The sequence below is a fragment of the Corapipo altera genome, unplaced genomic scaffold (genome assembly GCF_003945725.1).
Source record: "Corapipo altera isolate COAL_440 unplaced genomic scaffold, ASM394572v1 61411, whole genome shotgun sequence".
NCBI classification, from domain to species: domain Eukaryota; kingdom Metazoa; phylum Chordata; class Aves; order Passeriformes; family Pipridae; genus Corapipo; species Corapipo altera.
In genome coordinates this window covers 14,297,666-14,316,787 of record NW_020884875.1, presented here as the reverse complement: position 1 = coordinate 14,316,787, position 19,122 = coordinate 14,297,666, and the positions used below count along the sequence as shown (strand labels likewise).

The following is a 19,122-nucleotide window of genomic DNA, read 5'->3' as shown; positions in this document are numbered from 1 at the left end:
CAGGGAGTTGTAGAGAGTGATGAGGTCTCCTCTGAGCCTCCTCTTCTACAGGCTAAACAACCCCAGCTCCCTCAGCCTCTCCTCATAGGACTTGTGCTCAAGTCCCTTCACCAGCCTTGTTGCCCTCCTCTGGACCTGCTCCAGCACCTCAATATCCTTCCTGAACTGAGGGGCCCAGAACTGGACACAGTACTCGGGGTGTGGCCTCACCAGCGCTGAGTACAAGGGAAGAATCACTTCCCTGGTCCTGCTGGCCACACTGTTCCTGATCCAGGCCAGGATGCCATTGGCCTTCTTGGCCACCTGGGCACACTGCTGGCTCATGTCCAGCTTCTTGTCAATCCAAACTCCCAGGTCCCTTTCTGCCTGGCTGCTCTCCAGACACTCTGTCCCCAGCCTGTAGCGCTGCATGGGGTTGTTGTGGCCAAAGGGCAGGACCCAGCACCTGGCCTTGTTGAACCTCATCCTGTTGGAATCAGACCATCTCTCCAGCTTGTCCAGGTCACTCTGCAGAGCCTTCCTGCCTTCCAGCAGATCAACACACCCCCTCAACTTGGTGGGTGTCATCTGCAAATTTGCTAATGGAGTACATTAGCACATAACTGCAAGGTCATGGCACAAATTTTTGAAAACACAATAAAATGATCCAAAAAGTAAAGGAAGAATAAAGAAGGCAAGATAGGGTTTTCACAAGCAGCTAGGGCACTGCAAGTTCAAAGGGATCTCAGTACCATCATTCATTAGACATTGTACTACTGCTGACCCCACTATGAGCGATAAAAACACATCTGTTTGTCAAAGAGTTTCAAAGTGAAGGCAGCACCTACTTAGAGAAGTATAAAAAAAGTACTATATTGTTTCTGTCACACATAATAAATGTAGCAAAGGGAAATAACAAATACAAGCTTACTATTCACAATTGTTGACAATTATATTTGTCAGCCAGTGATACCAAGAAGGTACCTGAACAACAAAGACAACAGGAAATGGACCACAACACAGCATAGGAGCAAGAGCTGGCATTTTGCATCATACAGTAATCCTGTCTATATTGGATGCTTCTAAATCGGGCCAACAACAGTAGAGAGCAGCAGAAAGAAAGGGTGCTTTCCAGCACCTTCCAGTCATCTGTTGATATATGTTGCAGTCACCCCACTGGCCAACTGCCAAACATGACCCTTAGTCTGTGATGAGGACCAAATATAACGAAGGAAAGGTGAAATGCAATCTCCTTCCCAAAGTGTGAGCTGCTTTCACTCTAAGGTGTTTAATGATCACACTTGCCTCCTCTCCCTGCCCCTTAGTGACTTCTAAATATTAAAATGGCAGGGCTCCAAACTGACACAGAATGGTGTAGAACGAAGTTTTATAAACTGAGCATGTCTGAAAGGCACGTTTTAAATGCTTCACCATAGTCTTTCCTAAATTTTGCAGATCCGTTAACATAACAGCATGACATCCCACAGAAGGAAGAACAATTACTCCAAATACCCTGGGATAATGACTTTTTACTGCTCTGTACGATTAAATGGCCCTCTCTGTCAGCAACCTACAATTTCTTAAGGGAAAATGCACGGAAACAACAAATTCTGTTTGCAAAATGCTCTGCTAATGCCCTGCGACCATGGTCTGCTCCCTTCCCACTACCCTTCAAATTCCCAGTTTGCTTCTGAGTGGGAGATTACCCTCTATCCACAGTAAGCATGCTTGACATGGTTAATGCTCAAACACCTCTGCTTTGACCATGATAATTCATTTTACCCCTTTTCAAAAACAACATGTCACAACGGGATCTGAAAAACTGTCTCTGGTCTCCAGGTGTCATATTATTTCTGATCTGCCGATAAAATGGATACAGCGAGGAAAAACTCTCTCTCTGGCACTATGTCTGATTTGTGTGACTGCTTCACACATTATTCCTCTGCTGGCAAACAACGCTCTGTGTGATGGAAGTCCAAAAGAAAAAACCGCTCTTGTGAAGCCAAAACCTTAGAGGAGGAACAGAATTACCACTGTCAAAATCACCTCTTGTCCAGTCTAATGCGAGTCATACAGGGCACCCTGCATTCCCAGGAGCCACCAGTTCCCCTGGGGCTTGCAGGGAGCTGTTGACTTCCCCTGCCATGAAGGGTTTCACTTTCCCTACTTGCTTTAATAATTACTGTAAATTCTTGCAAAATCAACACCTCAGCCTACCAAACTGAAACAATGACACTCGCTCTGATGGGGTCTCTTGTTTTGCTTGTAGTTTAGGGTAACAATAAAATTATAGTTTGGGGTACCAGTAGAATCATTAAACAGCTATGCAAGAATCCATCAAGTACCTGGTCCTGAAACAACCAAAAATCTGAAGCAAGAACTTCATGTCACATGGCAATTTTTCATCTAAAAAAAGATGGTGTATGCTAAAAAGAAAAGCATTAAGGATATTTAAGCAGTATTCCTCACCAAAGCCTGTACTTGGACACCTGATAAAGGTATTCTACAAGACTGGATAAATGCAGAGCATGTTCTAGAGCTTGAAAGCCAGCCCACAGTCACTGATATCAAATCAAAACTCACAAGTACTTATACTGCTTTCAACAGATGAACCTACTAAAATTATTTGGGACATAACGTTATTTGTACAGTATAGTCACCTTTGAGCTAAGCACAAATGTCTGTTGCTACTTAGGTGCCTAAAACCAAACTATGAATCATTCACAGATTCTTCCACTTCTGATGAACAAGACTGACCCTGCCTTGATTCTTGCCTGGAATCACATCTTCTTTCTCGAGATGAAGGTATGTATTTTAGATGTTGTCATCCACAAACAGTTCTTTAGTAGATCCTAGTTATTTAGTAAAATGATTGAGAAACAATGTATTTAAATTGCTCACAAAGAGAAATCTGCTGTAAGAAAGATGACTGCTCTGATCAGAAACATTCAAACAATTACAATTACTTTAAAATTAGGCATCTTTATGTTTTAAAATCTTTATTCAGCCATGTGAATTGTCTTAAGCTTGTCTGGTCAATGTTTTTCATTAAAAGACCATAATTTAATTCAATTAATAACTAATTATTATAGTGGGATTAATAAATTAGATACTGTCACTGACATTTTAAAAACATTAAGATCAAAGCTAATGCCAATTCTGTCAACAGTAAGACAATTTCATTTTTTCGCCTTTCTGTATGGACAAAGATTTTCTAGTTCTCCTGAGTTACACACAATCTCTACACATTACTGAATATACTGCTTTAATCTTTAGCCCGCTTTTTCCATGTCCATAGACAAAGCATGCAAATATGAAAGGAGTAACTGCATCAATTCAAAGGTGACACTAACATAATGAAAACAAAAAAGCTAATAAAAAGCTATTTACTGTTTTATTAAGCAGTTCTAAAAGCTTCCCAAAGAAATTCCTCTACATTGGTCTGAAACTGCCTGTCTGCACTGGGTGCAACAAATCCATCTGACAAGACTTTAAATGGCCTGCAAAACAAATAACGTCATTTGACAGACACATATGCACTGTCCTTTTATTAGTTAATGCAAGGCATTGCCCACTTTAGAATCATCTTTTCACCTGTATTATTGACATCAGCACAGACTACTAAAAATGAAATTTCCTTTTCCTTTCTTTCTTTACTTGTTTGCTTTTTTTTTTTCTGTTTATACACAAGCAGTCATTTACACCAGCTTTTTTGTTTAATACATATTCAATTGCTGTATCTGTCAGGCACAGTTAGAAAAGGGAAAAAGCAATTTACATAGGAAAAAAACATTTTGCCTACCTAGAGTCTTCACTTCAGTGCTTTCTGTGCTTGGCCATGCTTTTACTGAATACACAGACAAGTATTGTTGACTGTTATTTTTTGGGGTCTTTGTTTTACAAGGGTTAAATGCAATGCAGTAAGATGTAGCAGAGTGTAAGGACCCTATCAGTCTATTGTGGTTCATCACACCACGCCACGCAGAACCAATGTACCACCCCTTCAAGTCACATAAGGCTGACAGATCTCTGCTGCTGAAGTCAATAATGTTCTCTACATACTTGGCTTCTATACAATTCTGGAAACTCTCAAATTTTGAAGAAGACACACAGCCAGCCAAAACACAGCTGCCAGGACTGTGGCAGGAGTATGTATTTTGGGACAAAGGAGAAAAGCTGCTCATAAATCTCTACTCACAGGCATACACCTTACTGAATTTAATTACAACACCCATCTCTATCAAAGACATTTGATTTTCAAATAAAAATAATCAATTAAACTATGAAAGACTCATCCTGGATTCTTCCCTTCTTCTAACTGTACCAAGAGAGCAATGCTGCTCTTGGAGAGGGGACTCCATAACCCCATTGTCACAGAGAGGGCAAGAGGTGCAAGAGCAGGTATAAGCAGCATTAGCCACTGACCTGGGCCATGAGCATCACCCTCCCAGCACTTTACCTGATGGTGTACTAGCTGCTGTCATGGCTGTACTCATTGAGTGCATAGGGCTGCTGCTTTCCAACGAGAGGCAAGAGCTGCCACCACCGTTTTTCTTAAGAAATGTCTCGGGGACACTAGGCAGGGGCACTGGGTGGCTGATTCCCAGTTCCTCTTCCTGAGCTTGCTGTCTTCTCAGTGCAACCTGGAAACAAAAGACAGACCTAAGCACATGCTCTGTGGCTTCAGCACAATTTATATTGGCAACAATGAAAGACTCAGATTCCAGGCTAGTTTTTCCCTCTGGGCACTCTGAATGGTGTTGATCATAGAATCATACAATCATTAAGACTGAAAAAGACCTCTAAGATTATTTAAGAAGTCTAACCTTTGACCAAACACAACCATGTTAACTAAACCATACCACTAACAGCCATGTCCAGTCATTTCTGGAACACCTCCAGGGATGGTGACTCCAGCACTTCCCTGGGCACACGTCCTAATGCTTGACAACCCTTTCTGTGACAAAGTTCTTCCTGATGTCCAACTTGAACTTCCCCTGGTGCAGCCTGAAGCCATTTTGTCTTGTCCTGTTGCTAGCTGCCTGGGAAAAGAGGCCAACCCCCATCTTGCTATAACCTCCTTTCAGGTAGCTGTTAGAGAGTGATAAGGCTCCCCTGAGCCTCCCTCCTTTTCTCCAGGCTAAACAACCCCAGCTTCCTCAGCTACTCCACAAATGGTTTACTCTCTAGAACCTTTTCAACAATACAGCCAGTGGGTAGAGGAGAATATAAAGGAGGTTACAAAGCTACCGAAAACCAATGCCTTTTTGTGTCCAAGCATATATGAACAAGCCTATGAAATGCTGGGGACATATACATCTTTCTCCACCGAAGCCAGAAGACAACGTATTACAGCTGACTGCACTCACCCAACACAGCTGCTCCAGGGAAAGGCAGTCTGGAAAAAGTGTAGTTACTACCCTCCTCTCTGCTGATACACAGCTGCTGGGGACAGGAAATAAATCTGCTTGCAGGGCTCTACTGTGCCTCTTCATCAGTATAAAGCAGCTCTTCATGAAGCCTTACACTTGTAATCTGCTACTCTGTTCAAGCCTGCTAGGTTTCCTTGCTGGCTCTTTGCTGGAAATGTTGCCCCTCAAGGAAATTTCAGTATATAGTGCACTGTACACAAAGAACCATTATGGAAAAAGCATGGCAAATGTAGGATGTAAAGAGCATCTCAGACAGCATCACACACATAGCATGTAGCTGGCCAGGCCTGGAAAAGCTGGAGCTTCCCATTTTTTTCCCAACACTGACAATATTTCAAAGCCTAGCTGGCACTGGCCAAGCCCATAGGTACTATGCAGTCTGGGTACAAAAAAACCAGATCTGTTGCTTACAGAGGGTCCCTTCTGCCTCATGTGAACTGGTAGATCAATTCTGCACATCTGTCCACTCATGGAAAGTTGTGATATGTGTCCAGGAGGTATATATGACACTGCTACAGCTACCTATCCTGCTCCTTGTCAGGTGACTGATTTGCATCTTTATTTGAACCTTGGAAATTCTGATTACAGACTGGCATGGTGGGCTTTTCTTGCTTGAAATTCTCCTGGATATCTTGGGCAGGACTCCCCTACATTTTCATGTTCAACAGCAACATTTTTACTAATACAAATGTGTAATATTGTTAATTAGTATTAGCTCTTTTAATAAAAGAAATCCCAAGCAGGAGGTGTAGACTTGCGAACACCACTATAACTCTGACTTCACAAGCCAGTAACCTTGACCTGTGAAATTCCACCAGCGTCAAGTGGCTTACTGCAGAAATATACTGAAAGGGGGAAAGACAAACTCTCAGTGTGCAACTCCTACACAGATAAGGTTTAGTTAGGGAGGCTTTCAAAGCCACTTTCAAATACTAGGCAGGGAAGACAAAACCCACAGGAGGGCCATCACCAAAGCCTGCTAGCAGGAGGCATCCACTCCCTAGAAGAAGCAGCTGAGCAGCTAGAGAAGAGTCTGTGCAGAAGGGGACACTTGCTCTGACAACACTGCACTTTGTGCTCCCTTTCCGGAGGCAGATGGCAAAGGAATTCATGTTTATTATTTCACAGTTCACGTCAGGCAGAGAAAATGCATGTAACTTGGGCATAACAATTATTTCTGGACTGCCATGCCACCGACAAAGAGGAACTGTTTAAATGAACAAAAACTCAATCCCAGTGAGATCTGAAGACATTTCATAAACTTGTACTGAATAACTGAACAAAAAAAATGGGGAAAGATTTAATCCAGAGCTGCTAAGATTTTTAAAAGCTGTCTGGCCGACATTCACTTTATGTGGGATCACGAAGCTCTGAGCGCATATCAGTGTTGCAGAATGCGGGGGTCTGATACCACTGCCTTTACTTGCACCAGCAGCTGCCTTCTCATTTGTCTGCAAGGGACCGTTTACGCTAACTAAAGAGCGCAAGCCTCCCGGCCAGAGATCATATGCCAGTAGCCACTACATGCCGACTGCTCCTCTTAATGTTGTTTTTCAAGATAAGGATCACAACATTTAATATAGCCCTACACTTGCCCTGCCTGAGAGCTGTGATTTCAGCTGGACTACCAACGAAACAAAGTTATTCCTCCTCTAAACTAGATGCTGTTTTCTTAACGGCTACTGAGCCCTCGTTTAGATTTAAAATAACCCACTGCCGTAGCGATTTGCAGAGCTGCTATATGCAAAAGCTGGAACACCGCCGCCAAAAAATAAGTCAGAAATAAGCTCAAGTAATGCCCCCCAGCATCACCAAACGCAACCACGGCCGTCCCGCGCAGCCGGGAGCTGTCCACAGGGCTGGGCTGTAGCCGGCGGGGGGAGCGGCGCTCGGCCGTGCGCTCACCGCCGCCCCTCGCCCCGCTGCGCCGGCTCGCCCCGACCACCATCCTGCGCGCCTCTGGGGCATCTCCCAATTGTTATGTAAAAAAAATTATATAACCTAAGAGAAATACAGCTGAAAGTCTCATTAACGTAGGAAGGAGCCGATGCAACTACTGACTCGAGCCCGGGGCGAGGCCACCCGCGGTCGCACACCGCACCTCGGCGCGGCCGCCTGGCCCCGACGGCCACCAACCCCGCTGGGGGCAGGGCACTGCCCGCCGCCGGCAGACACCCCTCGCCGCTCCGGGAAGAGCTCACCTGCGCTGCCATCACCCGCTGCCGCTCGGCGATCAGGCTGCACTTGTTGCACTGGCAGTCCCGCCACATGCAGAACCGCTTATGCCCCTTCAGCGGCGAGGAGTAGCCGTGGTTGCGGCAGCGGGCACACTTGGGCATACGCGGCCGCTTCTTCCCCGCCGCGCCGGCACCCCTGTCCGCTGGGACGGCCGCCATGGGCGCTGCCGCCTTCCCGAAGCCGCCCGCCTTGTCCCCCGGCCCCGCGACGTCCGGGGGCTTGCTGAAGGCCGGGGTGTCACTGGGCATCGCGGCGGGCTGGCGGCACCTGGGCCAGGGGTCGGCGCGGCTCTGCCCGCCGCCGTCCCGTCACCCCACGCGTTTTGGCGGGCAGAGGCGGCTGCTGTTTCCCCTCCTGCCTTGCCTCCCCCCACCCCTGCTCCGGGGGGTCCGTGCGGCCGCAAAGTCCTCGCTATCCCGGGGAGCTGGCGCCGGGTAGTTCCCTGGGGCGGGGGGAGCGCCACCCCTCCCTTCCCACTCCTCCCTCCCCCACCAGGCCGGCCCGCGGCAGGAAAGGCGGGTCCCTGCCCAGGCGGGTGGCCGTCGGATGCACAGCGGGGCGGTGGGTGCGGGACCGGGGCGGCCCCGAGCGCGGGCGTGGTGCCGGAGATACCCGGGGGGTCGGCTCAGCCGCGGGGCCCAGAGGTCCCGCACGACACCGTGGCCTGGCCCTCGGTCGGAGGCGGCCCCGCGGCCTCCCTGCGGCCTCTCCGCGCCCGCGCTGCCGGGGCAAGTCAGGTTTGGGCAGGCGACCAACATGGCCTGGCCCGAGGAGAGCTGTGACCCCCAAATAAAACATCCGTGTTGCCGCAGCTCAGTTGCTCTCTGTCGTGAGGCTGCTGGTTTCTTGCTGGACTACATCTCCTGTTCACAAGTTCACTCCCACTCGTATCCCTCAATGGGTATAAACACTCTTGGATCGATAGCTGTGTGGGCAGGTGATCCCAACAAGTACAGGCAGTGAGAGCGTGGTGACAACTTGGTAGCCATCGCCTCTGGAGTGGGTGTCGATGGCAGAGTGGCTGTACTCTGCAGGGGAAGACAAACAAAGATGCTTTTTTCTTCTTTACGTAGACCGCCCTTCCAACTTGGCAGTATCTGATTTATAGATGCATACAGCTCTACAGATATTATTTACAGTATTAATATTTCCTCTGTTACACCTTTAAATCTTTCTGAGCTCAACTTTAGATGACGCTATCTTCATGCTGAAATGAAACTATTAAATTACATCTCAATCTAAGATGAATGACAACTGTCAAATGAGTGACTCAACAGAGATGAAGCAGAAAGCGCCTGAGATTATGTGAGGCTGATTTATAAAGATTGCATAAAGATTTCTATAACCTCAGCTTCATGACTCAGCATATCAGATGGTAATAAGTTACAGTAGGTAGAAATTTATTTCTGCTGGAAGAAGCCAAGGGAAGCGTCTCCCTCTTTGAGATCAGCTAACTCCCAGCTAATTCTGCTTAGACTGAACCTCCGTGCTGGAAACAGTGAGTGCCTATCCCAGCCTGAAGAAAGCCCCAGATCTTTGCTGCTTGATCCTTTGCATTAACCTTTAATACATCACATTTAAAGAACTTTTTTCTTCATAGTACAACATTGGAGACATTTATGGCACTTTCCATCTTCTAGAGAGACGACATTAAACCTCACTGTTAAGCCCTGGTCTCAAGCAGCCACATAGTTCTCAAGCAACACCCCAGCAGAAGTTCTATGGGCATGGTGCGGGTGTATTGCCATCATTCAACTCACAGAAACTGAAACTTTTTCCTTGCTGGGATTGACATTTCTGATGTCAATAACTGCACATTCTCCTGCAAGAGAGGAGAAGACAAATACAACGTTTAGTGGAACAAAATTAGGATTTGTCTTTACACCTAATGGTGCATATTACTAATATTTAAGGAGGTGAACAATGCAAACAGGCATACTTAGCGTCTTATATCAAAACATGAAATTCCTCCCTGGATGAAACCAGTTGAGATCTTCTCAACTCATAGAGGCATTGATCAGTCTCTGAAGTTGTTGTCTAGGAGCAAGTGAGTCCTGCAAGTGAATCTCCAGTTTGTGAGGGTCAGTGCATGGTGGAACACATGCACAGGAATGTTTTCAGGTACTCACATGCAAATTGTCTTGGAGTCAACTGAAAATGCAAATTAAAAAGTAGATGAAAGGAGGCTAAATCAAAAGAACAAGAAAGGCAAAATAAAATAAAACCCAATAAGATGAGGTATGAAGAGGTAGGAGAAGAAAAAGCACATCAGAAACGACAGGAGGAGAAAGAGAAAAACTGGAAAGGGTGAAAAAAGAGGAGAAATAAAAGAAGAACAGTATATAAAGCAAGCAAACGCAAAGTAGAAATAATAGCAGTCATCAGCTGCTTATATATGCCTTTTCACTAGAAACAAGTGTGACAGCTAACCTCAGAGATGAATTACAAGATGCAAAAAATGCAACAGTTCCAAGAAGAGCATTCATTCATTACTGTTTCACATAACTAGTATTTTCTACTCCTGATTTTCAGGCTAGCTGCACAGATCTTTATTATCCATAATGTTACAGAACCTACTGGTGAGGGGAAAAAAAATAATGATCTGGTATTTTGTGTTCTGGATGAATACCACCAAAATACCTAGATGCAAGATGCCTACTTGCATGACGAATGCAAGTACACGATTGATCATTTAATAATGAATTGCTTTTGTTTTGCTAGCTCAAGTCACACTTTGAATATGGGGTTAGAGTGCAGTGTTTTTCTCAATTTTTTTAATGGGTGCTTGGTGATACTGGATTTGTCATCTGTGGAGTCATGAAGTAATAGGAGATAGTCATAAACTGCCATTGGTCCTAACACAAATCACAGCAACCTCACTGCAAGTCTTCAGGAAATTGTAGTCATTGTCATCATTTAATGTACGTCTGAGCATCTCTGGTTTGAGCCTGTCCAGTGATGATGGCAGTGACTAAACATTACTGCAGTTTGCTGGCACCTTTGGAAATAACTGTAATCAATGTTTCTGAAGAAAAAAAAATAACCAAAAGACAGTTTTGCCTTTTTTTTTTTTTTAAATAGGTATCTGAAACCTTTCTTTTAGGTTTAACTTTTTTTGTACAAGCCTTTAAAGTACAAAATGTCATCTGTTAGTCTGATGCATCTGTCCTTTGCTGATGCATGCCTTTGGCTGATCCCTTGAACCTTGCAAAAATGTTCTATTTGGCATGACTGAGCAACCCAATAGAGGGGTCACAAATTAAAAAGGGTTTAATTCTAACACTGTTGACTGGAAAGTGAGGACCTTTCACCGAAGTAAGCGTTGAGTGCGTTTACTAAGTCCATTGTAGAGGTCTGCTAGATCTGATTCTGTTGTTTTTTGTTTTGTTTTTGTTTGTTTGTTTTGGTTATTTCCTGTCAGTGGGTCAAACCAGAGAGGTTTTGCCCTGTCTCTTTGCAGTAGATATTTTTGACTCTCCCAGGTCATTTTACAGACTGTATCCCCAGGGCTTGTTGGTGAATTCCCAGCAGAGCCTCAGCTGCAGGAGCGGTGAGGGATAGAAGATAAAGCATGCATGCTGCCGGTCCACATTGTTTGAAAACATCGGCATGTTCATAAACACTTTGGACATTTAGAACAAAATATCAAAGACAGCCAGAGGGAGTCAAGCAAAGGAGGGAAACCATGCCAGCACGTTCCCCTGAGACACTGATAGGAGCTGGGAAACTCCTCAATGTTGGACTTCAGTGCTTCCCTGCAGCTTTGGGTGTCTTGGCTGCCCTATAGCCATCAGTTTAGCAGAATAAACGGGTGTAACTGCCATCTGCATTCCTCCATTTGTGTCATTTCACGCATGTAATTTACTCATGTGAGTCATCGGCTTGATATCAGTGGGTCTACTTGTGCGAGTAGTCTTCCATGCAAATGTATTTGCTGGAGTGACAGACATCATCATGACAACTAAATGGATTGAAAAGATACTTCAAGAAAAATCCAGTAGGTGGCATAAATAAGCTGTATATTTTTTCCCACTTTCTATTATACAATTTTTTTTCTTTAATTCATTCCTTATTTTAAACCTCATTTAACTTACAGGGAAGCTGAAATTTTATCACTTGGCTCTTAAAACACAATCCCACAGGCAAAGGTTTTATTCCAAATTGAGAAATGTTTTTACACTTTCTGGCAGCATATAGCTTCTCCCCCCCCCCCCCATATTTATGTTTTTACAGTTTTCTGTTTTCAAGTTATACATCCAGGACTGCCTACACCACAACAAAAGGTAAAGGTTTCTTATTAGGACAGGCATATCTGAACTGCTTGATTCACTTCTCCTCAAACTCCTTTTTCCTTTTTTTTCCTCTTCTTTGAAGTTCAGGCTTCCACTCTCACTTGAGTGAACAACTAAAGCAGTTTATAGTGCTGCCACCACTTGCTATTTGCTAACTCGGTGAGAGTTAGGAGAGTCCTTGGGATGGTGGTCCACAGCTTTTCTCCAGTGAGCACAGGGATGTCTTTCTGCATCAGCCTGAAAAGCTGCTGTGCTTAGCTCCACTTACAAAGACTACTGGTTGTTAGCAAGGTGGGACAAATTGAGTACTTTCTTCAGCACCCTCAGTTCTTGTTCTTTTCTCTTGCACAAATCCATACCCTTTGGGTGACAACCCTGCAGGGGACCCTTCTTCAAAGGGTACAAGAAGGGGTGTTGGCAGGGGACAGGGAACAGCATCATCTGTATCCCAAGCTGGAGAACAGGCCTGCCACAGCAGATGATATGCCTTAATGGTCACTTAAGTGATGGGTTCACTCATACTCTGCTTGTTGGTGTTCTTCCAATATGTGGAAAAAAAGCATTCACATCAGTACCTTCAGATGAGCTATAGCTGAGAAAAGTCACTGGAGATTGTTGCCTGAGCAAATGCATGTTTGTTTGCAAGACACCTGCTAATCAGAATCTAGAGTTTAATGGTCCAAAATCCAGGGCTGTGGTAAAACCTGTTTACATAAAACTCAAGAAAAGCCTGCCTGTAACAACAAACGGCTCTTCCCCTTCATAACTGTGAGCCCTGTCAATTACATTGGCCCACACTGCTCAATAAAAACAAACTGAAAACAAAATTCACTCTGTTAGATTATGCCAAATACAGTAAAAATCAAAGCAGTTTTCAAGTTCAATGAAGCAAATAGAATGGAGATATTTTAAAAATGGGTATGTTTATCATGTTTCCACCCTGAGTAGTTTTACTAATAATAGGCATAAAGAAGAGAAAAAATTACCTTTTTTTCACTAGTGCTTACATTCTCCATTTCCTAATTTGTTCATGCAAATTGGAATCATTTCATTGCAGACTTAAAGGATGAGAAAACCATGCTGTTAGCTCCTTAAAAATTTCAGTCATTGTTAATAATTGACTTGGATAGCTATTTGAAAGCATTATTAGGCCCAGCTTTTAAAACAGAAGTTACAAAGTGAGCGTGGAGAAAACCACTGAATTGCTTCTTCTCAGTATTCATTGTTCATTTTAGGCACACTTAAAAATTAATTGGATCCAGTGACTTAGAACATTGAAGACTCTTGCATGACTCATTAAGCTGACATTTCTAACATTTGTAATTCACACAGTAAGAATGATAGAGTCACATAAGCCATCTATACATTTGAGCTCCTTCATCAGGGTAGGACTACTGAAGAGAATGCCCTTAGTTTTGAGTATCATCATCAATTCAGCTCTAAGACATCTGTAATGGAGCTGAGTTTGATAGACTACTAGAATGTGAAAAACTAAACTCCAACCTCTTAAAAATAGGCAACACAATTAATTGCTACTTTTTTATTTATGGTCTTTAATGTTTTAATGGATACAGTTAAATTTCCACATAATTGAGCAAGCCAATTGGTATTTAAAGGAAGAAATAGATCATTTCAAATTATAAAGCACTTGCTTTATTACCTATGCCTTCTTTAAGTGATGCAAGTTTTTATTATTTTGCATTCTTGATCTTAAGAAACTTAAAACTGCTGGAGCTCCATGATTCTGAGGGACAGTTACAGCTGAGGTAGCAGAAGGGGCAGGTTTTGCTGTGTCAATTTGTTGTCCATCCAATTTATTTATTCATGCAGTATTATTTGTTTCTGCTATTTCAGATGTTTAATAGAAACAAAAGTATTGTTATAATATCTCCTGAATTAATTTTCTTCTTTTTTCTTTAAGCCTAAATAAACATATTCTTCACGTAATATTTTGCAGTCAGGAGAGCATTCTGTGCGAATTTCCCATAAAATCAGTCAGGGTAGCACCCATGTCTGAGAGCAGAGTGTTGTGCTGCTCTTCCCCCATTTCTTCCCACTTCCTGTGAGAAGTCTTTCGAATCCACTGAGTGAGGCAGGGGTGTCAGAATTGCCTCCAAACACAGCTGAGCCCTTCCAAATATTTTAATGAAACTCAAATGACTGTTACTTAATCAGCCATGCTGTGAAATGACTTGATGTGAGCTGCTGACCTTTCACATTTCCTAGGCTGAGAAAGAGACTTTTTTCTTCCCTGGGAGCCTGACTCTTCCACTGAAGCCTCTCCTGTCTGCCCTCCATGCCCCAGAGCCCCCAGAGCAATCGGACAGTTCAGAGGTGGTCCCCAAACGCTACAGACAGTGTATTAGGTCTTCCCATCTTCAGAGGTTCATCCCACATCCATGCCAGAAATCTAGTTCAGAGAAAGGACCTGGGAAATTTGGGTCCCAGGAAACGTACGCCTCTCAGGTAAGGCTTTGCTTAGTGCTGTCAAGATACAGATAATTAGAACACTTAGTTGGCTTTCTTAGGCAACAGTTTTCTTCTATTCCTTGCATGTCGTTCATCAGTATTGGGATCTCTGTACATCATATGTGCACATTTTCTAATTAGGAGTAACCAGGTTCCTCTAATTCTATTGGTGAGAAGCTGCTAAGGAAGATGACACACTGTTATGAATTATTTCAACTGTCAGGCTATTAATTTTAATTAGTCTAGCTTTGTCTAGACACTGAAATGCTTTGAGAGGTGATGGGAACATTGTATGGAAACTAATTAGTCAGACACCATAATTTTCTGTCATTCCAATGCAAATTGTGCCTTTTGCAGAAGCCAGAACAAAGGTGTTCTGAGCCCAGCTCAGCCATCCCAGCTAAGTGTATGCAAATATTCACCTCGTCTGAGTAAAGTATTTTTAAAATATTCTCAAGAGTTTGAAATTGTAACAGATAACACATGATAAGGTTGAGAACAAAGAGTAGCTTCTTTACGTGGTCGTTTAAGTCATTGTTTTCTCTCACCTGTTTTTAAGAAACCAAGGCACAGAGACTGCCTTTTCACTGGAAGGCAGCTTCTGTGACTTCACAATAATGATGTCTAAGAACATTTGTTCATGAGGTACCTAAGGTAAGTAGGGTACACCTCTAAAATTGCCTGACTATCTATAAACACAATAGCCCATAGTTCCTCTCTGTAGGATACACTGTGTTCTATGATCTGAATGATACACACCTTAAATACCTGCCTGTAGCTCATTGTCCCGCTCTGCTCTGTGCTGGTGTGGCCTCACCTTGAATATTGTGTGAAGTTCTGGGCACCTCTGTACAAGAAAGATATTGAGCTATTAGAGAGTGTCCAAAGGAAGGTAACGGAGATGGTGAAGGGCCTTGAGGGGAAATCGTATGAAGAGTGGCTGAGGTAACTTGGTGTGTTCAGCCGGGAGGAGACTGAGGGGAGACCTCGTTGAAGTCTACAACTTCCTTGTGAGGGGAAGAAGAGGGGCAGGCACCAGTTGTGATCAGTGACAGGAACCAAGGGAATGGCCTGAAGTTGTGTCAGGGGAGGTTTAGGTTGGATAGAAGAAGAAGGTTCTTCACCCAGAGGGTAGTTGGGTACCTGGGAACAGGCTCCCCAGGGAAGTGGTCACAGCACCAAGCCTGACAGAGTTCAAGGGGCATTTGGCTGATGCTCTCAGGCACATGTGTGACTCTTGGGGCTAGTTCTGTGCAGGGCTAAGGGTTGGACTCAGTGATCCTTGTGGGTCCCTTCCAACTCAGCATATTCTGTGATTCTGTGATGTTCTGGTCCACTGGGTGAAGAACACATGCCGTAACCAACTTCAAGTAGCTATTTATTCTTATGTGTTTCAGTGAGATCCCTCTTATCATTTTTTTCAAAACAAACTTTTAAGAATAAAGTGAAAATTACACACACACATATTTTGTTTCACAGAATATGCTTAGTTGGAAGGGACCTGCAAGGATCATAAAAGTCCATTTCTTATATGAATGGCCCATACAGGCCATTCATGGTTAAGAACCATGGCCTTAACCATACAAGGTTAAGACCTTGCTGTCCTTAACCATACAAGGTTAAGACCTTGCTGTCCTTAACACCAAGCTGAACCAACTGAGATAATTTCATATACATATTTTTCTTTTTTTTTTTTTTTAGAAAAGAGAGTATTCACCTGGTTACATCATGGTATTTTTGTTAAAATAGGAGCTGTTATCGAGCATGGCAATGTTGCTACAAAGAATAACTTGCACTTTTATTTCTATTCAAAAAAGTATCTAAAATTATTGTTATTATCAGTTTTAATTTCTAAGGGGGCACCACTTAACTACTCACAAAAGATGGTCAAAATAACTGATGTCCCAGACCAAGTCATGTGAATCATACTTTAGAAGTGGATGGGTGAAAGTAATGGTGGTATAGGGAGGAAATGTTAGTTTCAGCACTGGAATTCAGGAATGGCCTCAAAATACATGTTGATACAACCCTCCTCCTGGAGCAGACAGGAGTGACTTTCACACACTTAGTTGTGTTTTGATGCAATCAAAGCAGAGGAAGAACAACCTCATTATGCCATAAAGAAGCAGACCCTCCGAGACCAGACGGTTCACTTTATGATGGTAGTTGCCCTTTGCTCAGTTGTAGAACTCACTCCTCATTCCCCTGAGGGAAGTCTGATGGAGCATTTACTGGCTAAACTGCTCTGACGTGAGAGGCAGCTGTGTCTTTAGAAGGTGTCATACACTATCAAAGACATGAGAAGCATCCCCAAACTCGTTTCTGAGGCCTTCCACCAGAGGACTGAAAGCTCCCCCTGCACACACGGAAGGTACCATTCCGACCTGAATGTAAGGGTATATTAACCCATCGCACTTTGTGTTTGACAGGCTTCTTCCCCCAGCCCCGATGGATCAAGACTATGACTTCGACCAACAGACAACTATATTGCAACAATGAACTCTTCTTACTGAGATATATGGGTGGCAATATGTTTTTACTCTTTTCCTTTTTCTTTTCTTTCTTCCTCTTTCTTTCATACATTTTCTTATGTGATATTTTTATGCTTTCCTGTTGCTATATTATTATAGATAGTAATAACCAAAACAGCTACATACCTGCTTTCCATCGCAGCCAAATTGTTCCAAAATAAGACTTACATATATGTACATATATATTTACAAACACGATCATTCAGTGTCATTTTACTCTAATCTGCCCCAAGAGATTTATTAACAAGAACCTGGGCTATCATGACTTTCTGAGGTAGGTTGTAACTCAGGGGCTGGGGTGGGGGGTGACCTGTTTGTGTGTTTATCATGCTTTAGCTGGAAAAGGGCACCTGGACACCAGAAACATGTCTCCTGCGTCAGATTGCATGGCAGGTGGTTTTGTTAGCATCCTCAAGAAAAACATCCTGTAATTTGAAGAGAAATTTTAATTTCTGGAGCAGAGGTAGATCTCAGAGCCTGGGTAGCCATCCTAATACCTTTTGGTCTTGGGTAGACTAGTTCCTTACAAGTAAAAGAATATGACCCTTAGAGATTCCCCAGAAGGTAATTTCGGGCTCCTGAACTTCTTCCATGCTGACTTGGTAGAAGAGCTGTAGAGGTTTTGTGGTTTGGCACAGGGTTACATGGCAAGGTTCCTTTCTCTGCCTATGGAGCTTACATTTCTGTTAGCAGGTGTTTTACAATGCTTGTCACTTCTTCCAAAGGCAATGCTGGGGTACAGGGCACAGCATTTTTCCATCTCCTGACCCCAGATCTTGGGAGGACACTGCTGAGTCTCCTTGTTAAACACAAAATTTGGGTGGAAAGCAGTTCAGTGTTTAGTTAAAGAAAATAGTGTAGATCAAGATCTGCATATGACATACATGCAGACTCATACATGCAGACCCTGACATGTCAGCAGTTGAAAGGGGGTTATTAAAAGAGGAAGAATGAATGAAACAATACCAGAATACTAAAACAAACAAACAAAAACCCCAACCAACCAATCAAAAAAACCACCCAACCCCCAAAAACACCAACCAAAAACCCAAACCCCAACAAACCCCCGTAACTAATTGTTCTGTCAGAGAGTCTGACTGACATGCTTGCAGCAATGTTGGGTTTGTCCTGTCTGCAGAGGTCTCCCCACTCCACAGAGAAGTCATGGGGGAGGCTAGGGTAGAGGAAGAACAGCCAGCATCCTGCTGGAGTGCAGCTGGGCTCTCCATCAGATACATGGGCACTGCAGAAAGGCACTGGATGATTTTGTTCACACAGCTTAAAGGAGGCATTTACAGTCATATCTGTAGCTTGTCTTCAGAAACTCACATTTAATATGACTACATATGTCTTATTTATCTCCAATTCTTGACTGTATTCTGACCAAATGAGTTGTTGTGTGAAGGCCAGAATGTTACCTTGTGACACAACAGCCAGAGATGGCAATGAACTCATATTCATTTAAAACCTCACCTAAGCTTCCCAAGAACTAAAACCTGTTTTTGCAGAACTAATCTGTAGAACTTTCTGTATCTCTTTGCTTAACTGTCCCTTTACAAATTATGATTTCAGCACTCACATAATGTGAGATGTTCTAAATTCCTTATTTACAGGATTTGTCTCTTACCAAACCAAACTTCTTTTAAACTTCTTCCTTATTTTCGGCTTCCAACTTGTTAGCAGCTCTTGTTTGTACTGTTGATGGTGGCATCCTTTGGAGCAGTGACTGTAAAGATGTCAAGTTGCATTGTATCTTCCAGTGTCAGGTGTGTCTGCTCCATTTGAAATGGATAAAAAATACATAGAACACTTCTTGCTCTCATCACACTGCCAATTCTTGTTTAATTCACTCTCTGGCAAGTTATCTTTCAACACCACAGATTCCTAACTTTCTTTCATGCCCACAGATGTATAATATTTTTCCTCAGTTGTTTCAGTCTGGTTTTCCTAAACCAAATCACATTCATGTTTCTAGTCTCTCTCTTTGTACAGCTGTTCTGCTCACACTTCTCCCAAATCAGCTGCCATTGCAGAAGGCATTAACACGCTTCCTGCTCCTCCTGCTAGGCTAGTGATGCAGATTAAGCCAGCATAATAAGGAGCGTCTGAGCAGATATAACTGGTTGGACTGGAAAATTCTCATGATAAATTTGCAATAATAAGTGCATGGCGGAGGTGGGG

The 19,122-nt window shown here is 43.4% G+C and overlaps 1 protein-coding gene across 2 annotated transcripts in view; it reads right to left on the bottom strand.

Moving 5' to 3' along the window:
- Window positions 1-8,143, bottom strand: part of DMRT1 (doublesex and mab-3 related transcription factor 1) — a 63,276-nt gene extending 55,133 nt beyond the window's left edge. The window contains exons 1-2 of one of the 2 annotated variants that reach the window (XM_027635202.1): window positions 7,613-8,143; window positions 4,439-4,622 (exon numbers count right to left, since the gene is read on the bottom strand). In XM_027635202.1, coding sequence (XP_027491003.1) covers window positions 4,439-4,622; window positions 7,613-7,897 — 469 coding nt within the window. In that variant the 5' untranslated portion in view covers window positions 7,898-8,143. Of the gene's footprint in view, window positions 1-4,438; window positions 4,623-5,348; window positions 5,578-7,612 lie in introns of those variants that run through there. The other variant, XM_027635203.1, reaches the window with a different exon arrangement.
- Between the last annotated feature and the right edge of the window lie 10,979 nt (window positions 8,144-19,122).